General features: G+C 36.8%; 1 protein-coding gene and 1 non-coding gene across 3 annotated transcripts; one reads left to right on the top strand and one right to left on the bottom strand.

Annotated features, from left to right (window-relative positions):
* Positions 1-9,597: 9,597 nt before the first annotated feature.
* On the bottom strand, positions 9,598-12,645 carry LOC133876444 (protein SPEAR2). 2 transcript variants are annotated; one of them, XM_062314724.1, is made up of 5 exons: positions 11,305-12,645; positions 10,824-10,937; positions 10,558-10,721; positions 10,219-10,408; positions 9,598-10,106 (listed from the first exon to the last, which is right to left on the bottom strand). In XM_062314724.1, exons 1-5 carry the CDS (start codon positions 11,866-11,868, stop codon positions 9,933-9,935), a joined length of 1,206 nt encoding a protein of 401 aa, XP_062170708.1. In that variant the 5' UTR covers positions 11,869-12,645; the 3' UTR covers positions 9,598-9,932. The 2 variants fall into 2 exon arrangements, with proteins under 2 accessions (XP_062170708.1, XP_062170709.1); XM_062314725.1 differs by lacking the exon at positions 10,219-10,408.
* Positions 12,646-20,766: 8,121 nt separating this feature from the next.
* Positions 20,767-20,840, top strand: TRNAI-UAU (transfer RNA isoleucine (anticodon UAU)). Its single transcript has one exon. It is a non-coding gene; the product is annotated as a tRNA-Ile (tRNA).
* The last annotated feature ends 112 nt before the right edge of the window (positions 20,841-20,952 follow it).

Genomic DNA, 20,952 nt, shown 5'->3' with positions numbered 1-20,952 from the left:
TTTCTTGTTCCTTTTCCTTTTTTGAGAATTTGGGGTTTACAAGGTTGACGACAGAGATGCATAGAACACCGAGAACTCCGGACCGCCAATAACCCAGACATCGCCGGAACGCCGAGAACCAGACAACGCCAAAACGCTTGAAAGCCGAGAACCCAGACAACGCCGAGAACGCCGAGAACCCAGACAATCTTGCGTTTGACCTCGAATTTCCCTTCCCAGAGGTGAGTTTCATAAATTGTTTTCAATTGATTTAGGGTTTCGATTCAATTGATTTAGGGTTTGAAATTGTGGGTTTCGATTCATCTTGTGTTTGACCTCGAATTTAGGGTTTCGATTCATCTTGTGTTTGAGCTCGAATTGGCTTGACCGATCTAGTGATTTTGGTATAGTGTTGATGTTTGGCTGATTCTCTGGTATTCTGTTGATGTTTGGCTGATTTTGAGATTTCGATTCTCTGGATAGTTGATTGTGGTGAGATTGTTTTTGGTAGGCAAATTTTGATGTTCATATAGTTGGAGTTCGTGCTTGGTTGAGATGAAAATCATGTGCCAGTGTGTGTGTTAAATCTTGAAACTCTTGACCTAAAACCTATTTCTACTTACTAGCCGGTTTGTTATTGCTTAAATGTTCTCCGGTGAAAACTGCCTGTACTTTATACATAATGATTTGGAGCCTAGAAACATTTGTGGATGTTCTCCGGTGTCTATATGGGTGCCCAATGGATGTTACATAGAATAATTTGGTTCCTCTTTTTGAGGTAAACAATTGCATAGTTTTGATGTTTATACTATTTCACCCCTTTGTTGCTAGTGCTGTAATGATGGGCAAAATGGACCGGGCAATCTGAAAATGTTTTACGTATTTGTCTTACAAAGTTTAAGCAGGTAAGCCCAATGTTCAATCTGATTTCTTTATTATGTAACTTTTTAAAAAAATTTCACTTATAACACTAGATTTGTTGTGTTTTTATTTTCAATTTTTGATTTGGTAGTCTTTGATTTGTTGGTGTTGAACGTGAGTCTATTTTGTGTAGAGTGTGTTGTAATTTTTTTGATGACTGTTGGTTGTTGCTATGGAGGTCTATTATGTGGTGTTGATATTTATGTGAAAAATATATTCAATGAATTTGGGGAAGACACGCATGTTATCACCTATGCTTGCCAATGTAGGCACGCGTAAATATGTCTACTACTAGCGACATATCAAGTTGTCTTCCGTTACGTAAATGTGGAGTTCCTTCACAAGTAAGATACTCTTGGACCTTGACCAATCCCGGTAAAAAGTGGTACGAATGTATAAACTATAAGGTAATTTTAGCCGTTACCTATGTCTTATTTTCTGTCGTTAGTAGTTCTTGACATTTTCACTATTTCCATGCAGAAAGCCGGAGATTGTGATTTTTTTGTATGGGCTGATAGGGAGATGTCACCGTACGAGAAGGGTTTAGCGAAATATCTAAGAGAAATGGAGGAGAAAAAGACTGCTGATAATGACAGAATCAGTGCATACATTAGGGAGAAATGTATAGAACAATACAACATTTTACGGCGGGACTTAGAGAGTTGGGTCAAAATGACAAAGTTGATGCATTGGTTGGAAAAAAAATGCAAGAAACATTATGCCAAACTACGGCAGGAGCTTGGGTTATGTCAAAATAATTCGAAGCTGTTGAAGGCTGCATTCTTAGTAGTCATTTTGGTTTTACTGTTTTATGTTAGTGGTTATAGTGAAACTAGAAGTATTAAGTTAATGTTAAAATGACAACTACGAAAACAGTTCACCTGTACGTTTTCATTTTGAATGTTATGTCTATGTATGTACCTAATTGAGCTTCTACATATTTTGAATGCTTTAGTGGTATTAAAAATAGAGCATTCCGAACATGTATTGATGAAAACAGGTTTTGTGTATTCAACACTGCGAAAAACGTACATAGCATAAACAAAGCTTCATTTCCAAACATATCCAACTCCTAAGTCAAATATCATTAGCCAAATACCATATCCATCGCTAATCCATTACAACCCGACATATCGGATATCTAACTCATCAAAACACTTTTCAACCAAATTACAAGTTATAAAATTACAGCCAAACAATACATCACCAAATAGCAAAACATTGATATTGTTGACGTTTATGCCCTATTGACCCAATCCCACATGCTATTCTTCATTGTGTTCCGATATGCCCCCATGTATTGTGCACTCGCCTGTGATTGATCTGGTCAGAGTCCAGGTGTTACATGCGTTTCACCTGTCATATTAACCCGCTGTGAGATATTGATCCAAGCTTCACCGTATAGTTGTTGCAGAGCGTGTCTGAATAATGGATCAATATCCCCACAGTCCTTGCGGATGAAGTTGTGTATAGTACAACACGCAACCACAAGTAATGGTTGGTTCGGTATCGTGTACGAGGGCATATTTTCCAAAATCGGGAACTGATTCTTCAAAATCCCAAACGTCCGTTCCACCGTCGAGTGCATTGAAGAGTGTCTGTAGTTAAACAACTCTTTACCATTCCTGGGTTGGGGTCGGCCACGGCGAAAGTTTTCTAAGTGGTACCTTTCATGTCGATATGGGGGCAAGAAACCCTTGTAGCAACCATAAGCTGAATCCACAAAATAATAATATCCTACAAATTACATGTTTTCCAAATGTTGTAAGTATACCATTATCAAAATAGTAAACTATTAAGCCGAGAAACACAATTGTGCTACTAACAGTACCTTTGTCAGGCGTTGGGAAGTTCATGGTTGGATCGTTTATTGTCTTAATAAAAATTCGTGTGTCGTGGGCGCTGCCCTCCCACCCACTGCAGACAAACATGAAGCAAAGGTCGAAGTTCTTCACGCACATCACATTTTGCGTCGGGGTTGAGCTTTTGCCTCGAAAAGGGAGGGGTCGTTGTGATTCGTCACGCGCACCATCAGGTGTGTGCCATCAATAGCACCTAGACAATACTGAAATTGGATAATGGTTAAAATTCGAATATTAACAAATACAGACATAATAAAATTTATGTACCTTAAACCACGGGTTAAATCGCACATCATGGGCAACATAAGGATGGGGAATCTCGGTGCTACAAGGCGAGATGATCGTCTTGCCCAATCTGCAAAGTGCCTTGCATACGAGATTAGCATATGCACTAATAGTACCAGTTGATCGCTGCAGCCTGTCAGACACAGTCCTTTGTGATTGTGCTTGTGCAACTACTAGGCAAAATGCTGCTACTTGCTCTGTGATTTTAACATAGCGGCTATTTCTCAGATAGCCGTTATATTTTAAGGTGCAGCATAGTTTCATGAAGGTACGAGGGTACATACAAAAGCGCTCGTAGCATGTATTCGGGTTAGGGTTGCTCAAGACCCAGTGGATCCACATTGGGCCCATCAAGGCAGACGTGCGTTGCAGAATACGCACAACTCGATCCAAGTGTTGTACGGTATAATTCAACTCTTGAAGCACCTTGAACAGTCTATGAAATGCTGCCTCTAACTCCTCAAGGACCTCTTGCGTGTACCTTTGCCCATTGTCTTCATCATCATCCATGTCGTTCTCCAAATTGGGATCGTCATCTATAATATCTACCCAATTTACAAACTCGCTTGATGAACCAGGGTCATCCATGTCAACCAACCGAAGCAAAAGGTATCACCTACATGCGGGTACTAACAACTAATCAAAATAACGAAATAGAAAGCAGGACGTAGGATAAATATCATAAACTTGAAAATGAGACCCTACATAGTTCTTGTTAGTCATAACATAGCCAAACTACAAACAACATTGAAAATTAAAAATGTCTAGGGAAATGCAAAACAACGAAATATAAATAAGGCTCAATCGTCATTGCCGTCAATGAAAGTCGCGAGCCAGTCTCTCTGGCAATCTTCTGTCATCGCTAAGAACACCTTCGCGATGCTGTTGTTTGTCATCATGGCTTCACGCACCTTACGCTGTTGACGGGTATTCAATCCAGTCTCAGGGGCCAATTTGTTTACTATGCTGACTGTGTCAAAGAGCCATTCTCATTTACCACCGGTGCTACAACCTACATTCCCAACGAATCCAACCGTCTCGGACTTTATCAGCGTACGCTCAATGTGATCTGCGATGTCGTAAAATTCTTTTTTAAGGCCATGCATAATCGCCTCTCCTTGCGACGACCGTTTGCTGCTGTGCGGCGAATGGTTTGTCGGGGAAGCAGCCCTATTACCTTTCCTCTTGTGACTCCGTGGGGGAGGTTGTTGGGGGTCAGTTAGGTCGATTATGGCTGGTGAAAGGTTCAGGTCGACGCATACGATGTCGTCGCTGTCTGAACTTTCCGGTGGGGACCGTGTGCTTGCATGTCTGTATTGACCAGTTGCAGTTGACCCTCCAAAGACGCTGTTCAGGAGGGAGTAGTTTGCCGGTGCGCCGTTCCTGAATCTGTAATATTTACTTGTGCCGTGTTGCTGCAACACAACATGAATGTGTTAGAGGATGAATAAAGTTTGACAAGTTTATATTTTGAAACAACAAATGATAATGAGATACTCACAGATTTCAGTTGTTGCTATTGGCGCTCGTCTAGCGCGACCGTGTTGTCCACCTCGTTCCAACCCACACCCGTCGCAACGTGTCCGGTGAGGAGGTCTGTGAATTCCTTCTAGTTTTTCTTCAAGTTCTCTATCTTCTTCTTCACTTGATCCTTACTGTAGTGCACGCCATCCATTTCTGTATGTTTGTTCAAATTCTCGGTGATGGTCCCAAAATGGCCCTTGAACGACTGCCGCACACCTTTTGTGGCTAGATCCAAGAGTTCGTAAAAAAGTGCCAGTTCATGCTCTTTGTTCCATTTAGAGGAACGGGGTCTTGACTGTGTGGAGGCCTCGGCTGGTACCGGGTGTTTCCTTGGAGACTTTCGTGGGATAGATAAATATGACATCTATGAAAATGTTGAGATATGCATGTACAACAATTTCCAATGTAATATATGTTAAAGTGATGACAACAGGAAATCACATCACAATGTTTAAAACTGATGACCAACCGTTTAAATTTGAAACAGCATCATACCTTTTTAATTGTCAGACGTGGGGGGCGTAAGAAGTACCATGGGTGCTGGAATGAACAAAGCTCTTAAACAAACGGAATATAAAACAATATATTAACAACACTAGAAAACAAACAGAATATAATAGTTAAAAATAGTAGGAAGCGTATGTGTTAAACTGTGTCCTTTTTAAATGAATGACATTTGTTAAATCCTTTACATGATTGCTCCTCTACAATAAACTACAGTAATGATTTTTTTTTTATGCAAGATTTAGTCCAACAAAAACTAAATCTTTTTTGCTCCCTGTGTGATTGTAAGTATTATAAATTTGTTTTGAAGTGATTGCACTGTTTAAGTTAACCGAGAAATTAAGTTTCAAAGCGTGATACCAATTGATAAGTAACCCAACTTGGTGTAAACGCATAGTTGCTTGCAATTCAGCAATTGGTTTCTAATTAGAAGAAGATTGTGGTTGCTCACTGATTTGGCAATGTTTTGACACGCTGGGGAGACCTAGGCAACTGACCCTTAGAATATGGCTGGAGAAAACTAGCTCTGGGTACAATAGCTACTCATAAAATCTTTTACACTCAACACCTACTGTTGGCTATGTGAATCCTGTATTTCCATTTGCTGTATTTAGGGTGCTACTTTTGTTAAAAAAATACCCATGACCTTCAGGGTAAAACAGAGCATCACCAACAAAACAAACAAAGAACAAAGAACAACAAACAGAACCAGACCTACACAAAACAAAGAAAAAACTAGAGAAGCAGATTAGCGGCAGTGAATCCAACTAACTTAAGTAATTGTAATTTGCATTTCTTTATTATTTTAATTATTTCTTTTCTCTGTATTTGCATTCAACAATGACACAAAATGCTTGTGTTGGAAATCTGTAACAGCAGCCTTTATTAGATATCTACAAAATAGTATGCAGAGTTGCAACGATCCAAGAGAAACAAGCATAAACAATCAAACCCACTCTTTAATCGATCCAAGACACCCCCAATAAATTCAATATTAAACATATAATCTTAGCTTGTAGCATTATTTTCGTGTTCTACATTTACAGAGTCAAGCAATTTATATGGACCAACCACTGTTCGATAGTTTTTATTTTATTTTATTTTATGAAGTCAAGCTTGATAACCAAACCAAAAGGAGAAAAATGGAACTCATCCAAAATCATAGAAACTGCTACAAACCAGCAAAACGTCTAACAGAAAAACAAGTAGCACAGAAAGAGAAGAGGAGAAAAGAATAAATTAGCTGCACACCTTGGAACGTGATCTGGTAGTTGGACCCGTGGCCATAGAAGTCGACGACCGTCGGGCCGGCCATGCACCGCCGGAGGCAAACCACCTAGCTTCTCGTGCAGACCAAAGTCCGATCGACCCAATATGCACCGACACCGGATGTTGTTGCATTGTGGAAGAACTTCGATCGGTTTATAGGCAAATAAAGAAGGATTGCGAAAATCCAAACAATAGGGTTGATTCGCACGGAGTCTCGGGGGAGCAGATTCAAAGGACGGGCGATGTGAAATCCGTCTGGAGCGAATCGTACGGTCTCTGGCCGAGAATCTAAGAGTGGTTGAGGCGTAAATGATCTTCTTGCCGTTGGGTGGTTGAAGGATACTAGGCATGCTGCAGCAGGTAGACCTTAACAGGGGTGTGAGAGATTTGACGGAGGAAGGATTCGCTCAGTCCGGAACACTATCAGCTGCAGAAGTTTCAGGGGCATTCGGGTCTGTCAACTGTGCATGGAAATGAGAATTGCAAGCGTGGAGAATCACGTCTCGGGTAAAGGTAGAAATTCACACCTGCATGAAGTGATGTGAGAGATGGAAAGGGCAATAGGCGGGAAAGGAATTCATGGGTAAAATGGGTATTGTTTTTAGTAAGATTCAAAACTTGGTTTTTGGGTTTTCTCAAAGGATGAAGAGCTTGATGCAGAGGTGGTTTTCTGAAATTTCACCAAAATTTGTGAGTTCCAGTGAAGCGGAAGCCGTGTATAAAGCAAAATCGGGTAGGTTATGGGAGCTTTATGAGTTTTGCTTATGGAAGGGAAGCGGTTTTCTCGGTACAGGGGAGAGTATGCGGGGGTGATGGCAGCTGCAGCTGATAGGCGAGCAATAGTAAAGTTTTCTGTTGTTTTGGTATGTAGGGGGTAAAATGGGTATTGTTTTTAGCAAGATTCAAAACTTGCCTTTTGGGATGTTGAAACCGCAGGAGGACCGTATTATGGGGAACATGGACTTAAGGGGGAGGGGAGAGGGGAGGGGTTTATTAAACAGGGCCTAGGTTAGGATTTTACATTAGGGTTCCTTAAACTACTTTAATGTAAGGAGGCCTAGGATTCTTCAAATTACCCTATCAAAAACCTATTCTCTTGATAATTTTACATCCCTTGTTATGTAGGCATGTAACAATTGGTATTTAACCTCAAGTTACTGAACAAACCTCTCAATCAAATTACTTTTTCACTTCCTTTACCGTTGCCATATACTATACCTTTGTGGTTGACAAAACAACTGTTTACTCTAATGTTGACTTTCAATTAATAGCACACCTCGAGAGAGTAAAAACACAACTTGTCATGGATCTCCTCTTATCTAAATTACTAGCATAATCTGAATCAACATACCCAATGACATTTAGACTAATACACTGCCATTACCAGCGTCTGTAGTAGGGTTGCCAATTTTTGACACGACCCACAAACTCGACACGAATCCAACACAAAATTAAATGATTAGGGTTGAAGAGGCTGACCTGTTTAATTAAATGGGTTGGGTTAAGATTGACCTATATAGTCTTATATTTATGTTTCGACAACACATGAACCCGACACAAGACATAATTTCAGGCAATTTTTTTACACGGAGTGCGAATTTGACACGAACCTAATACAAAATTAGAGGGTTAAGGTTGATGAGTTTGACCGTTTAATTAAATGGGTCAGGTTAGGATTGACCTATATAATTTTGATCCTCATCATCAACTTTGATAGCATTATTTTTTAACCCGAAATAATTGTATTAAAGTCATCAAGATGATCACAAAGAGGCGTACTTTCCTTCATCTCGAGGGTATATAGAATGAGAGTAATTCTATACATCACCTTTCATCCCCCTCTGATCCCCCCCCAATTCTATGTGGTGTGGTCTCCATGATTGGGGGATTGGGGGGAGGTGATGTATAACATTACTCATAGAGCTATTGCTTCAAATACAAACGGTTAGAGAGAGACTTCTTCATGTACAAACTCTATAGCTTTGTCCAATGACCAACAACAGTTTCTTCACCGGCTTCTTTCAAAACTCCATCAAAGAAAGACGACAAAATTTCATTGTAGGATTAAGTTCCACAATTTTTTTTTCTTTTGCATTGCCATCCAAAATCTTCAACAAGCCTTGTTGTCGCAACAAAGCTTGCATTTTGATACGCCAATAGCTTAAACTATTATGCTCAAAATTTTCTACTTCAAATTTTGCCGTATTTATCACGCCAAAAAAGACCCAAGCTCTGATACCAATTTGTTGTGACAAAATAATTTTAGAATCGCAAAAAAGCAGAAAAAAAATAGAATAAAATAAACCAATCACACATGCCAAGACATCAAGATTTAGGTGGTTTGGCTTAACAATTAAGTCTACATTCATTGGTGAAGATGGTCAGAAAAATCCACTACCAAAAGATGAAGTACAAATAGTAGAAAGAAAATTATCTAAAACTTGAAATCCTAGTACACATAAATCTCACTCTCAAACTAGAAAATTTTAACAAAAAAATAAATCTTTGTAATTCTCTTAGTGGTTCGACTTTTGGCAGTTTCAGTCATTTTTCAATAGTTTCCAATGATAATTACTAAATATTTTTAGTATCAACCAAACATCTAAAAAAGTTTTCGTAGTGATTAAAAAGGATAAAGCAAATAATGAAGAATTAATCATTTTCTTAAAAAATATTTTCAAGGAATATATAATTTTTTTTGGAGTCAACGAAATAAATGCATTTTTAAAGAATAATCTGACATAAAATACCCAACGTAGTAGGGAAAAAAAAAAAAAAAACACTCAGATCGTCCCATTATTTAAGCTTTCCAAATATGTTAAAAAAATTCTAAGGTCTTTTTATTTTTTAATATACAAAGGTTGAAAATAAATTATACCCCACCAAAAAAAAAAAAACTAACCTTTAGATCTATTTTTCTATATGTGAATCCTACATATTCAATTATTAATTTTTTAAAAATATATTAAAATTGGATAGATATTGAATAAGAATCGAAGAATTAGGATATTTCTCAATCAATTAACACTAGTATTTTAAAGGAAGAAAAAGGAAAATAAAAAAGTCCAATAACTTCATTTACGTGGGCCCTTTTCTGTCGTGACTCATCGGCAACTATAATGAAGGTAAGCCATGAGGAGCCCACCAAAAGAAGGAGAAGACAAAAGCACAATCAAATCCCACAACCCTCAATGCACGAGTTTGTTACCAATCTACTCACCCTCCATGCACCAATCAAGCAACAAGAAACACAAAACCACAAAACCCATGACTTCATCAAAATAAAACAAATCTACATCTCTCTATCTTACCCTCACATGGCCCAAGATTTGGGGTTCCTTTGTACTCAAGCTTGCATATGCAAATCTAGATACATTTATACATGTACCCTATTGTAAAATGTTCAAAAGAAGAACCAAAATGATACACAGCAGCAACCACCCTGCCAAACAAAACATTTCAAGACATGGGTAGCGACGGGTTCGGATTTTCAGCAATTTCTTTGCTCAGATTGCTAGCAAATTGAGATTCTCTCGCTAGCAATTCGGATAACAAAATCGTTGAGCAGAGACAAAAAGGCCAAGGCATTTATAACTTCAAATTGAGATCAATGCTTTCGCCTTCTTCACCATTACAATTGTTGATGGTGGGTGTTGCTTGGCCTATTTGCGCCGGTGCTGGTGGCAAGAAGCTATAAAAGGGTCGATGTCCATTGAACTGACTTTGTCCCGGCCGGATAATTGGCCGGCCTTCCGCACTTTCCTTTAACAAGTTAATAAAACCAGCAATTAAGGATGATTCAAAATCAAATGAAACATGAATTTGGTGAAATGGGACATGGGACATGGGTTTTTTTCGTTGTTGTTAATCTCACTTGATAAGGTAGTGAATCAAAATCAGGAAATTTGTGGTTATGAGAGTCAAGACAGGCTGAATGGTGCTTCAACTTTAAAGTGGTCGTAGGAGGAGCTAGTTTGAGAAAATCTCCATGGACAACCTCATTTTCTCTGATGCTTTTGTTTGAATTCAGCTTGCAGTTGGAAGTTGAGCATGAAGGCCCCTCTCTGAATATGGTTCAAGAATATGTTAAATCTTAAGCTTATAAGAAAGATTAAATTTAATTATTTAATCAATACTTTAATACAATACACTATTAGAACAGACAACAAACAACATTATACGTAAGGGGCAATAGATTAAACGTTAAGTTAACCTGAAAATGGTATTGCTGCCATCGAAATTAAAGGTGGCTTCATTTCCACATGAAGCTGATTCATCTGATCTGATAGGAGCAACAATGTCAGGTAAATTGAAGTTGAAAGAGGGGCTTGGTGGGTTCTCTAGAGAGAAGGGATATGACCTCTTCATGCCAACCATCTACACTACATTTAAACAACAAGAAGTAAATCCACTTTTTAGACATATAATAGTCGAAAGAATTTAAAGTAATCACAATATGCAGGTTTTGAATTTACATACCTTCTCTTCCTCAGGCCAAACAGGGGCGAAGTTGCTATAAGAGCTTTGGTTTGAAGGGGGCTCCATCCGAAAATTTAGTACGGATGATGATGAAGTCCCTGATGAGACATTCACCTGCAATTTCCACGCACCAATTAAAGCCCTCTTCAACTCCAAAATTAGAAGGAGTTTCGAAAAAAATGGTGGAAAAACTGATCATATTTTCTTTCCCCAAGACTATATATATATACATATATATATAGCATAAATTTCGACCAGTTGGCTTGATTGTTAAGTCACTTGCCCGATGAACCCTTAATGCAAACATTTTATTGGAGCCACGTCTACGGGTGAAAACCTGAGCTTTATTATAATTGGGTGGATGGAGCGCTTTGCACGGTATCGCATGATCTAGTCCGGCGAACCCTCGATACTTGTTTTTTTTGGAAAAAATATAAATAATAATAATAATAGATGCATAGACATGGGGCGGATGTGTTACCATTGAATGAGAAGGTTGCAGATATTGTTGTGTTCTTGGCATCATCAAGCCAGTGGGAGGCCAAATAGGGTTGTCGGATTCATAAGGCAGATTCAAATTCGACCGAAAAGCCAATCCTGGATCCACCCCAGGAACCGAAATCCCCGACCATCCGGCATCGAACCCAGTTGTCAATGGACCGGTGGCTGAATTCCTTACGAGGATGTTTTGTTGGACCGGTTGAGGTGGCCGGATCATCAAGTTTGGCGACGAAGAATCGGCCGGGGATGGAGAAGGAAACAGTGCAATATTAGAGGATGGAGATGGATTAGAGTGGTGATAATTGGGAATCGGCAAAGATACAAAGGGAGATTTGGTTGGTGATACTGAAGGTGGTGGCGGTGACAAAATCACAGCTGAATCTTTCTTTTGCTGTTCTTCTAGTCTGATCTTTTCAAGCTGCGCCACGCCAAGTCCTCTCTGTGGGGCTTTCTTTTGCTTTGGCTTTTTGGAAGATCTACCGCTGCCACCACCACCGCCGCCGCTGCTGCTGCTACACTTTTGGGTTTGGTCGTCTTGATCCATTCTTCTTCTTTTCCATTTACTGATTTCCAGAAAGTATAAAACAAACGCAGATGCAAAGATACAGAGAAAGACTCCTCAAGCTTTTGTTTTTCATTCCCCCGTAATGCTAATACTTCTACTTTTGGTCTTGTGCCATTTCTTTTGTTTTCTTCCAACAACTTTTCAAAGAATTTGAAGCAAATACAAAGATTCAGAGAGAAAGAGAGAGCGAACCAGTTGACTTTTGAGATTAACCCATTACTTTGAAATCAAAATCTAGAGGAATTTGAAGAATCGAAGCTGGAAAAAGTTACCTAAAATGTCGCAGGTTATGGAAATTTGAGGAACAAACCCAAAAGCCTAGCCAAGTTTTCAGCAAAGATTGAAGAGGGAGAGAGAGAGAGAGAGAGCAAAGAATGTATAGAGAGAATCTGAGAGGTTTCTGATTTTTCTCAAACCCAGTTGTCTGTCTGAGACACAGATCAGATACAAATATGAACGAAAACCAAAAAAAAATAGAAAACCTATATTTATTCAAAATTCAAACCCTGAAAATCTTGAAGTACTAGGAACAATTTTTTTCTGTCTCATTTCTCGCCCAAATCCTCGGTCCACTCCTCGTTTCCTTCCTAGTCCGACTCTCATGAACTCTCTCTCTCTCTCTCTCTCTCTCACACACACACACACACTGATCTCTCTCCCGTCTTATTATAAGATTTAAGGCCAATATATCCACATTACTCTCTCTCTCTCTCTCTCTCTCTCTCTCTCTGTGTAAATTATGTTTTGAGTTCTACAAAGAGTAATTAATTAAGCAACTGCATGAGCTTTAGCTGCTTGTTTCATTTGAGGTTAAATATCCATTCGGCTTTGCAGTAGTAGGACCCAACTGTGTGGCCCACAAGTTTCCAGCAAACACATGCATGGAAAACCTTTTTTTAAAAAAAAAAAAAGAAAAAAAGAAAAAAGTAAAAAAGAAAATTCTGGACGATAATGATGTAAAAGTTCGATCTCACGTATCAAAAGTGCGATTTGATTTTAATCAAAGTCCCAAATTATGATACGCTTGGGCTTAAATTGCAAAAACTGTGATTTGAAATCCTTTTTTTTAAAAGCAGCGTTAAATATTTGATAAAATTACAGTTTAATTTTTAAAAATTAAACTTGGATCACAAAAAATAGCATTTGAAATTTCGTCGACTAAAAGTGCGATCTTAAACCAAATAACAAAAAGAAATTTATCATTTAAGAGTGAATTTTTAAAAATTATATTATGAAAATGTGGACCTCTCCTTTTTTTTATTCTTTTTTTTTTAAAAAAAAAAAACTAAACTATTATTTTAAATGTCAAATTGCAATTTTACCAAATCTTTAACTGTATTTTTATAAATCACATTTTTAAATCGCATGTTTTAAAATTATAAACTTATATGGACCTCAGAGTTGTTAGTTTTGAATGACCATCAACAATTGGTGATCCACTCTGATTTTAGGTGGCAATGGGTTGTGAGCTTGGATTGGATTCTCATCTTCGTGAGCCGAGTTCAAACACAAAGATTAGGCTTGTGTCAAACTCGAACTCGAGCTCGAGCTTGGGAAAAAATTCAACGAGCCAAGCTCGAACAAGCACTACCTGCTCAAGATTGGTTCGTTCTACTTGCGAGCTTACTCAGGATTGGCTCGACTAAATTCGACATGTGCTCGACTTGATTATTAAATTGAACTATAATCATCGTTGAGGCATTGAAAAAAATTGTATGAATTGATTTAGATTGCTCAACTTTCAATTCTTTGAATTAAGATTTAGATTATATAAAACATAAAATCAAAAAAAAAAAATCATTTTGTTTAAATGCAATAAATATGTATTTATGATCAAACCAATCGAATTAATGGTTGATTTTAGGTTTACTTGCATGTTTGGTTTGTAAGACGTTGGACGTAGGAAGAATAAAAGATAAGAGAGGAGGCTCTTACTTATTTAAAAAGCTTAAGTTAATATAAAATTGTGAATTTTAATAATTTTATTAATAATATTATAACACATTCCTCTTGTACGTGGGTCTAAACTTCCACATTTAATAAATTGAGGTTTAATACGTTTAATATTTGATTAAAATTTAAGGTGAATTATGAAAACAGGGTTGAACTCATGACATTTACTCTGATACTATATTAAATTATTAGTTATTTTAAAAGTTTAAGCTAATAAAAAATAAAAAAATATTAATTATTTCAATTAATATTAATCTAACATACTAGTTTGAAGATTTAAATACATCAAACTTTTCCTTATCAATCCTTTCATACACTAATCGGTTATTGACGATAGCCGCACCTTTGTCATAAGGACAAAAAAAAAAAAAAAAAAAAAGTAAAATCAATTCTCGTAGTTTATCTGATTTACGATTAGTTTTATATGATATCAAAATGAATTCGGTGGTCGATTCCTGATGTATGCTAAAAAAATAATTTACTCAATACAGTAAAATTTCGTCCACTGACTTAACAGATTTTGTCAGGGTGACATGTGTCATATTTAAGTCAGTGCCACACTAACGGAATCTGTTATGTCAGTGGACAGAATTTAACTGTAGGGAATAAATTGGTTTGCTAACATACTTCAGGGACCTCGGAATTGATTTTAATACCACATAAAATTAATTGTAAATCAAGTAAATCCCAAGGACTGATTTTACATATATTTTTTTTTTCTTCCCTTATCATAATAATGCTAGCAAGAGTGGAAAATTGAGATCCAATTATTAAGAAATGTAGGCATAAGAAATGTTGAAAACAAATTGAGGGGTGAAGATGCTTGGAACCTCGTCATATCTTTGATAGCATGCATGCCAAGGAGCAAAGCTATCTCTACCTTTTCTTATTGGACCCACCTTAGCCACAACAAACAATCTAGCTCCAACTTGCTGAGGAAACAAAAGTTTATTATTATTATCATTATTATTCAAGAAAGAGAAGGGGGAAAGACCGAAAGAGGATGAAACAAAAGTTTTGTTCTTCAAGAAACAAGGCCACCACTATCCTTGAGGAGGACAGTGGAGCCACCATGACCCACCTCTTTTGTCATGTAAGGTGACAAGATTTTCTTAGATACACAAAATATATAAAACCCCACCTCTTCAGTCGACGGCAGCTATTCAACAAGATTCTCTTTTATCCTGTTTCCCCTATTGCTTTTTCTTCGATATATAGCTTATTTGTTTTTTTTGAAAACATGATTGGTTAAACATTGGGACCAAGATTTTCACTATTGCTTTTTCTTCGCGGTCAAGATTTTTATTTTATCTAACCGTGGATATGGGGTGATAATATATTTACCATGTGATATTATATATATATATTATATAGACGAAATAAAATAAGGTTTTGACCATAAAAGAGACATGATACACATACATCTTACGTACATTCTTTTTTTAAATTAATTATTTAATCTGTAGGACTTACATGTGGGTTTTACAGATTTAATGATTGATTTTTTTTTTTTTTTAAGAAAAAGATGGATGGAAGATGTATAAGATATGTAAAAATCATTTCTCACAATAAAATAGCTCCTCACTATATTACTTGAAGAGATATGATAAGTTTACAACCTTAATTTATACAATTCTCGTCCAACATTTTTTCGGACTAACTATTCGATCTATTTTTCTACATGTGGATCCTATATATCCAATGGTTGATTTAACAAAAAAAAAAAAAAAACATGTTGGAGTTGGTTAGGAGTTGTACAAAGGTCGTAAACGTTTCATATCTCTGATTCAAAAAGAATAAGAAGTAAATGATCCTATAAATGAAAACATGGGTGGACTCTCCAACGACATTAGACCCAAACTAAACTAAAATAGTGCTAAAATAATTACAAAGGGTAAGAAATTGATCAGACAAATGACCCGGTCCTCTCAATGGGTTGCACAAGGCGATTTCGAAAGCTAAAGGGACACAAATTAAGGCAAGCCCACTTGTACCTTCACTTAATTGAGAACAACGACAACCATTCGAAGGTGGCTGAAGTAGTAGAAACACTGCTAGAGTCTAAATTTAAAACTCCAAAAAATAGAGGTACCAACAAAAATAAAAACCAAGAGCCTCTCATAAAAAAAAAAAAAAAAAAATCAAAAAAAAAAAAAAAAGACTAAACCCTGAACATAAAGAACACGATCGAACATATATCATATTGCTTGGCATATGATATATCTTCCAAATGTTCAAAACTGGGCGTAGTACGTTGCACCATCACATGATTATACAATATCCATACATACATACATACATACAAATATATATGTCATACGAGAAATATAAATCTAATTTCTTCGACTAATGGTCACAATAATCAACAATTATTTTATTAGAAAAGCGAAAAAAAAAAAAAAACTCTAGCATTCCGTTAAGTCAATAATTGAAGTTACTTACAAATTCATGGAACCCTTCCAAAATAGCCTCTAAGAATAACTCGTTTGGAGGTGGTTGAATAATCTCTTTTAATTAGTGGAGTGGTTCAGTCATCTTTAATGGTCAATTTGAAGTGGTTGAACAACCTGGAGACTGGAGTTGATTAACTTTCATGGTTACTAGTAATTTTAAGGGGTGGTTCGGCCACCACTAGCAGCCAATTGAGGGTGGTTGAACCACCCCAATAGTCACCTAAACTACTCCCATTTTAATTTGTTGTCACAATTTGAGTTTTTCATTTAAAATGAATGGCTCAGATAAAAAATAGAGAAAATTGTACTATTGGTCTTTGTGTTGGTTTAAATTACAAATCACTCATTATGGTATAAAAAATAATTGTAAGGTCCATGTGGTAGACAAAAATTACAAATTACTCTCTGAAGTAGTTTTCCGTTCACTAACTTAACAGAAACCGTTAGGTTGGCACGCCAATCCAATAAAAACGCGAGATGTGTTACTCTTAATAAAAATATATATTAATATATTAAAAATTAAAAACCTACAAATTAAAAACTTCAGTTTTTTAAAAAGAAAAGAAAAAGGGGGGTTAGGGAGTGGCTGCTAGTGGAAGGGAGGTGGCTTGTGAGCCACCCCCAGAGGTTGTCAGCGCCACCTTCGGAATGGCTCCCAACCAACCCCCTGCTCTAGGGTGGCTCGCAAGCCACGTCAGATGGGGCTAGGGTGGCATGCGGCCACTTTCGGCCCATGGGGGAGGTGGCGTGCCACCCCAAAGGTGGCGTCGACCACTTCTGGGGTGGGCTCCCTGGCCACTCTCCTCCTGGCAATTACCTCTCAAACCCTTTTTTTCATTTTTTTTTTCTAAAAAAAAAAAACTAAAATAAAATTTGAAGTTTTTAATTTTTAATATATTAATAATTTTTTTTATTAAAAGTGACACGTGTCACGTTTTTATTGGACTAACGTGACAACCTAACGGTTTCTGTTAAGTTTGTGGACGGAAAACAACCTCATGGAGTAATTTGTAATTTTTGCCTACCACAAGAGTCTTACAATTATTTTTTATACCACAAATAATGATTTGTAATTTAGGACAACTACAAAAACCAATAACACTAAACCCAGCTGGGGCATACGTTATTTTGAAGTACTATTAGAAATATACAAGACATTATTTACATGGACTCACAAATTAACGAAAAGAAAAAATTAGAAAAATATAAGAAAAAGCAGTTTTTCATGGCTAACGCGGCCATCCGATCTCACTGAACATGACCCTTTTCTAGTTGTCTTTTTTCTTTAATATGACTTATTGAAGTGTCAGAAAAATCCACACGAAGTTTTTCTTATTATAAAATGATATATATATTATGATAGTCAAACAAAGACATTACAATCAAACTTTAGGCACAGCAAAAGACATTACACCTTGCTATTCAGCCTCACCGCTTCCATCCGCCACTAGCTTCGTCTCCTTCCGGCTCACATGTGCCGATGCATGCACAGTCCTATGTTGTGTGTGTTGCCACATATTGCTTTCTTTGTTATCTTTTGCCACTGCTATGGGTCCTATGGCCGGTGGCCCTCTCCCAGCCTTTTAGTGTCGGAGCGAAACCCCCACGCGCCGGAGCATGTTTTCCTTGCGCCAGCAAGTAGGATCAAAGACAGCGGCCTCGGTGTTGGCCTTGCTTTGCTGCTTCTGTTTTTTCTGAGTTTTTTTGTTGTAGTATACTAGTATTGTTGTTCTTAAATTTTTGTATTAATTTCTTTTTGTTTCTCTATGTTGGCTCTGATTTGACCTTCATCGGTGGTTTCTTTGCTGTAGCGGTCCCCCTTTAGGTATGCTGCTGCAATTGTTTCTTTGCTAGGTTACAATTTGGGTTATTGGACCTTTTGAGATCTATGGCCTTTCTTGTGCCTCTGGGCTATGCCATTCCTGACGCGCCTTATCAAACCGCCTTAATTGGCGACCAATTTTCTTAATCTCCGTGCCAAAAATTTATAGTGTCACGTCATTAAGTTAAACAAAAACATCTTAATCAATGCCCCAAAAGCAACAAAACTAAGCATTCCTAGCATGAGTATATACCTAAACAGCCTTTTGCCCAAATCTTAGCTCTAACATCTCAATGGATTTGCTGCAAAATTTGCTTTTTTGTATGAGGATGACCAACATGTCTGATTTCGCTCATGTTTCTCCACAAGTTGTAAATTGTAGACCCAAAACCAAGTTTACAAATATTAACTTGTAAATTTTTCTTCTTCCAATGGTCCAACCCTGCAGAGATAATAACATCTTCCCATCTAATAGGAGGATTCAAATCACCACATTTCTGCATTAACGAAGTCCAAATTCTCTTACTAACTCAACACTCGAAAAACAGGTGCTCTTCTCTCTGTCTTCAATCACACTTCTACAAAACGCACACTTCACACCCCCCTGTGAAACCCCAATGCAGCAGCTTGTTCCCAGTAGTAAGAGCATTCTTCATAGAAAGCCAAGCTATAAACGCATGTTTAGGAACATATACAGGATACCACATAGGAGAAAACCAATCCACTCAATCATGCTTCAATTCTCCCAAATTGCATTCCATGTATCAGAACACGCAAAAAAATCCCATATTTAGAAACAATCCAGATGGGTCGGTTTTACCATAGTACTATACTTTAGTTAGATGGGTCGGTTCTACTACAGTTTACACTTAAAATGTGGGCAGATAATAACCTTCCGCACCTAACAACTATCCGTTATCTGCTAATTGCATATGTAGATCCGGATAGCGGTTAATAACCGCATCCGTATTCCCTTTATATATATAATATAAATTCACTAAAACGACATTGTTTTGAATTTGATAAGTTTAGGACCTTTAGGTTATGTTAGGTTTTTTTCACTATCATATCAAAGCATTACCTCACTACAGTTACTTTTTTACTTTTTTTTGGGCAATCCAAATCTCGATTACTCTATAAGACAATGACCTTCTGTGGCTGATAATCGTGAATTGTGTAACTAGTGAATTTTAATTTATTTAAGCTTGTATATAGTAATAATCTCATTATTTAATCTTGCATACAAATTTAGATAGTAATCTAAAATGCTTATTATCTCATATGCAGATAGCGGATAATAATTGCAATAACTACGTATGCGGATGTTGACAGTAATCGCATGTTGCGAATGCGAATACCTAAAAGTAATAAACACATTATACAAATACGGATATTATTAATAACCGCATCTGCATCAGCATTTATACTCTTAACCTATATAGACCGCCGAAAGCACTTTCACTTTCTTTCCTCGTATTTGTGAAACCTTAACAACCTTAAGCACGACCCAATATGTTGCCGCTGAATCGACTATTCTGATGTGCCATGGACCACCCAATACATTTGTCAGTGGCCCAATAGATTTTTTAGGCGATCGACATGACGACCGAAAGTAACATTTGGTAATTCATTTTGAAATATAAATTGTCATGAAAATCAAATATCTCCATTAGAGTTTACATAATTTGCCAACTCAGTCCACAATTAAATAAGCAATAAGGTGTATAAAATAAAAAACAATGGTAAAATATCAATTGGGCAGACCTTCCTTAAGAACCCCAAAAAGTTTTAAAATCTTAATAAAAATCTTATTTTCTAATATTTTTCCCAACCATCAATGATGACTTTGTCACCGTCATGATGGTTTATCATTTTACTATGCTATATATTATGTTAATTTTTTCTTTTTAAGGACGTGCAATGAGTTTCTAGCTAGCAAATCATTCAGTAGTTTATATTAAAAAAAAAAAAAAAGTTGCTAAAATTTTCACTATAGAGATTATAATGAATGAATTTTATTGCATGAAAGACCGTCGTCGAGTATAATTTGAAAGAGATGTCATGTTATTTTTAGTTTTTTGTACACGTCTTTAGAAAACTAATTTATTTTGTTTTAAAAAAAAAAGTTTTTTATAAAGATGATTTTATAAACATGTTTTGTATATACTTATGACTTATAACTTAGTTTGATGTTAAGTTTAAAATTTGTCTTATTTTATTTTACAGAATTACGTGTGCTCGCGCACATATAAAAGGACAATATATATAAAAAAAAAAAAAAAAATTGATTTCGCCCTACCCTTATCATGTTCATGTTTGTATCGAAATTTGTTCCTAGTCCCATATTGAAAACGCACGAAAAGGAGGCTGGAGTCTTTAAGGGGTAGCTTAATTGACTAGGAATCACGCTTTATGGAGCGGAGATCACTAGTTCAAATCTTCCATCTCTTTCTTGTGCGGATATGTTAAAAAAAAAAAAAAAAAAAAAGTAGAGACCGGAGGCAGAGCAGCAGCGATCTGACAAACTCCGTAGTATCCTTCCATCAGTCCATCCTTATTGGTAGATTGATTTTATTGCCAATATGGTCAGATCTGGAAAGATGTAATAAACATGATTTAACTTTAAATGTAAGACAGAGTGTCAAAAACGGTCCCGTAGCTCAGTTGGTTAGAGCGTTGGTCTTATGAGCCGAAGGTCGCGGGTTCGAGCCCCGCCGGGACCATGATTTAATTACTTTTAAGATTTTTTTTTCTCTTTATCTACAGCATCAACCGTCGGATTAACCATTTCAATTGATTGTAACTTACTAGCCGTAGTATTATATCCTCTCTATA

This window comes from Alnus glutinosa, chromosome 8 (assembly GCF_958979055.1).
Source record: "Alnus glutinosa chromosome 8, dhAlnGlut1.1, whole genome shotgun sequence".
NCBI lineage: Eukaryota > Viridiplantae > Streptophyta > Magnoliopsida > Fagales > Betulaceae > Alnus > Alnus glutinosa.
Note: the sequence above shows the minus strand (reverse complement) of the source record. Positions and strands in the feature narration are given on the sequence as shown.

Excerpts from the sequence above, each read along its gene's own strand:
- LOC133876444 (XM_062314724.1), bottom strand. The coding sequence starts at position 11,868 with ATGGATCAAGACGACCAAACCCAAAAGTGTAGCAGCAGCAGCGGCGGC. Across the intron at positions 10,722-10,823 it reads TTTGGCCTGAGGAAGAGAAG|ATGGTTGGCATGAAGAGGTC; the intron begins GTATGTAAATTC and ends AATGTAGTGTAG. Across the intron at positions 10,409-10,557 it reads GGCAGCAATACCATTTTCAG|AGAGGGGCCTTCATGCTCAA; the intron begins GTTAACTTAACG and ends AACCATATTCAG.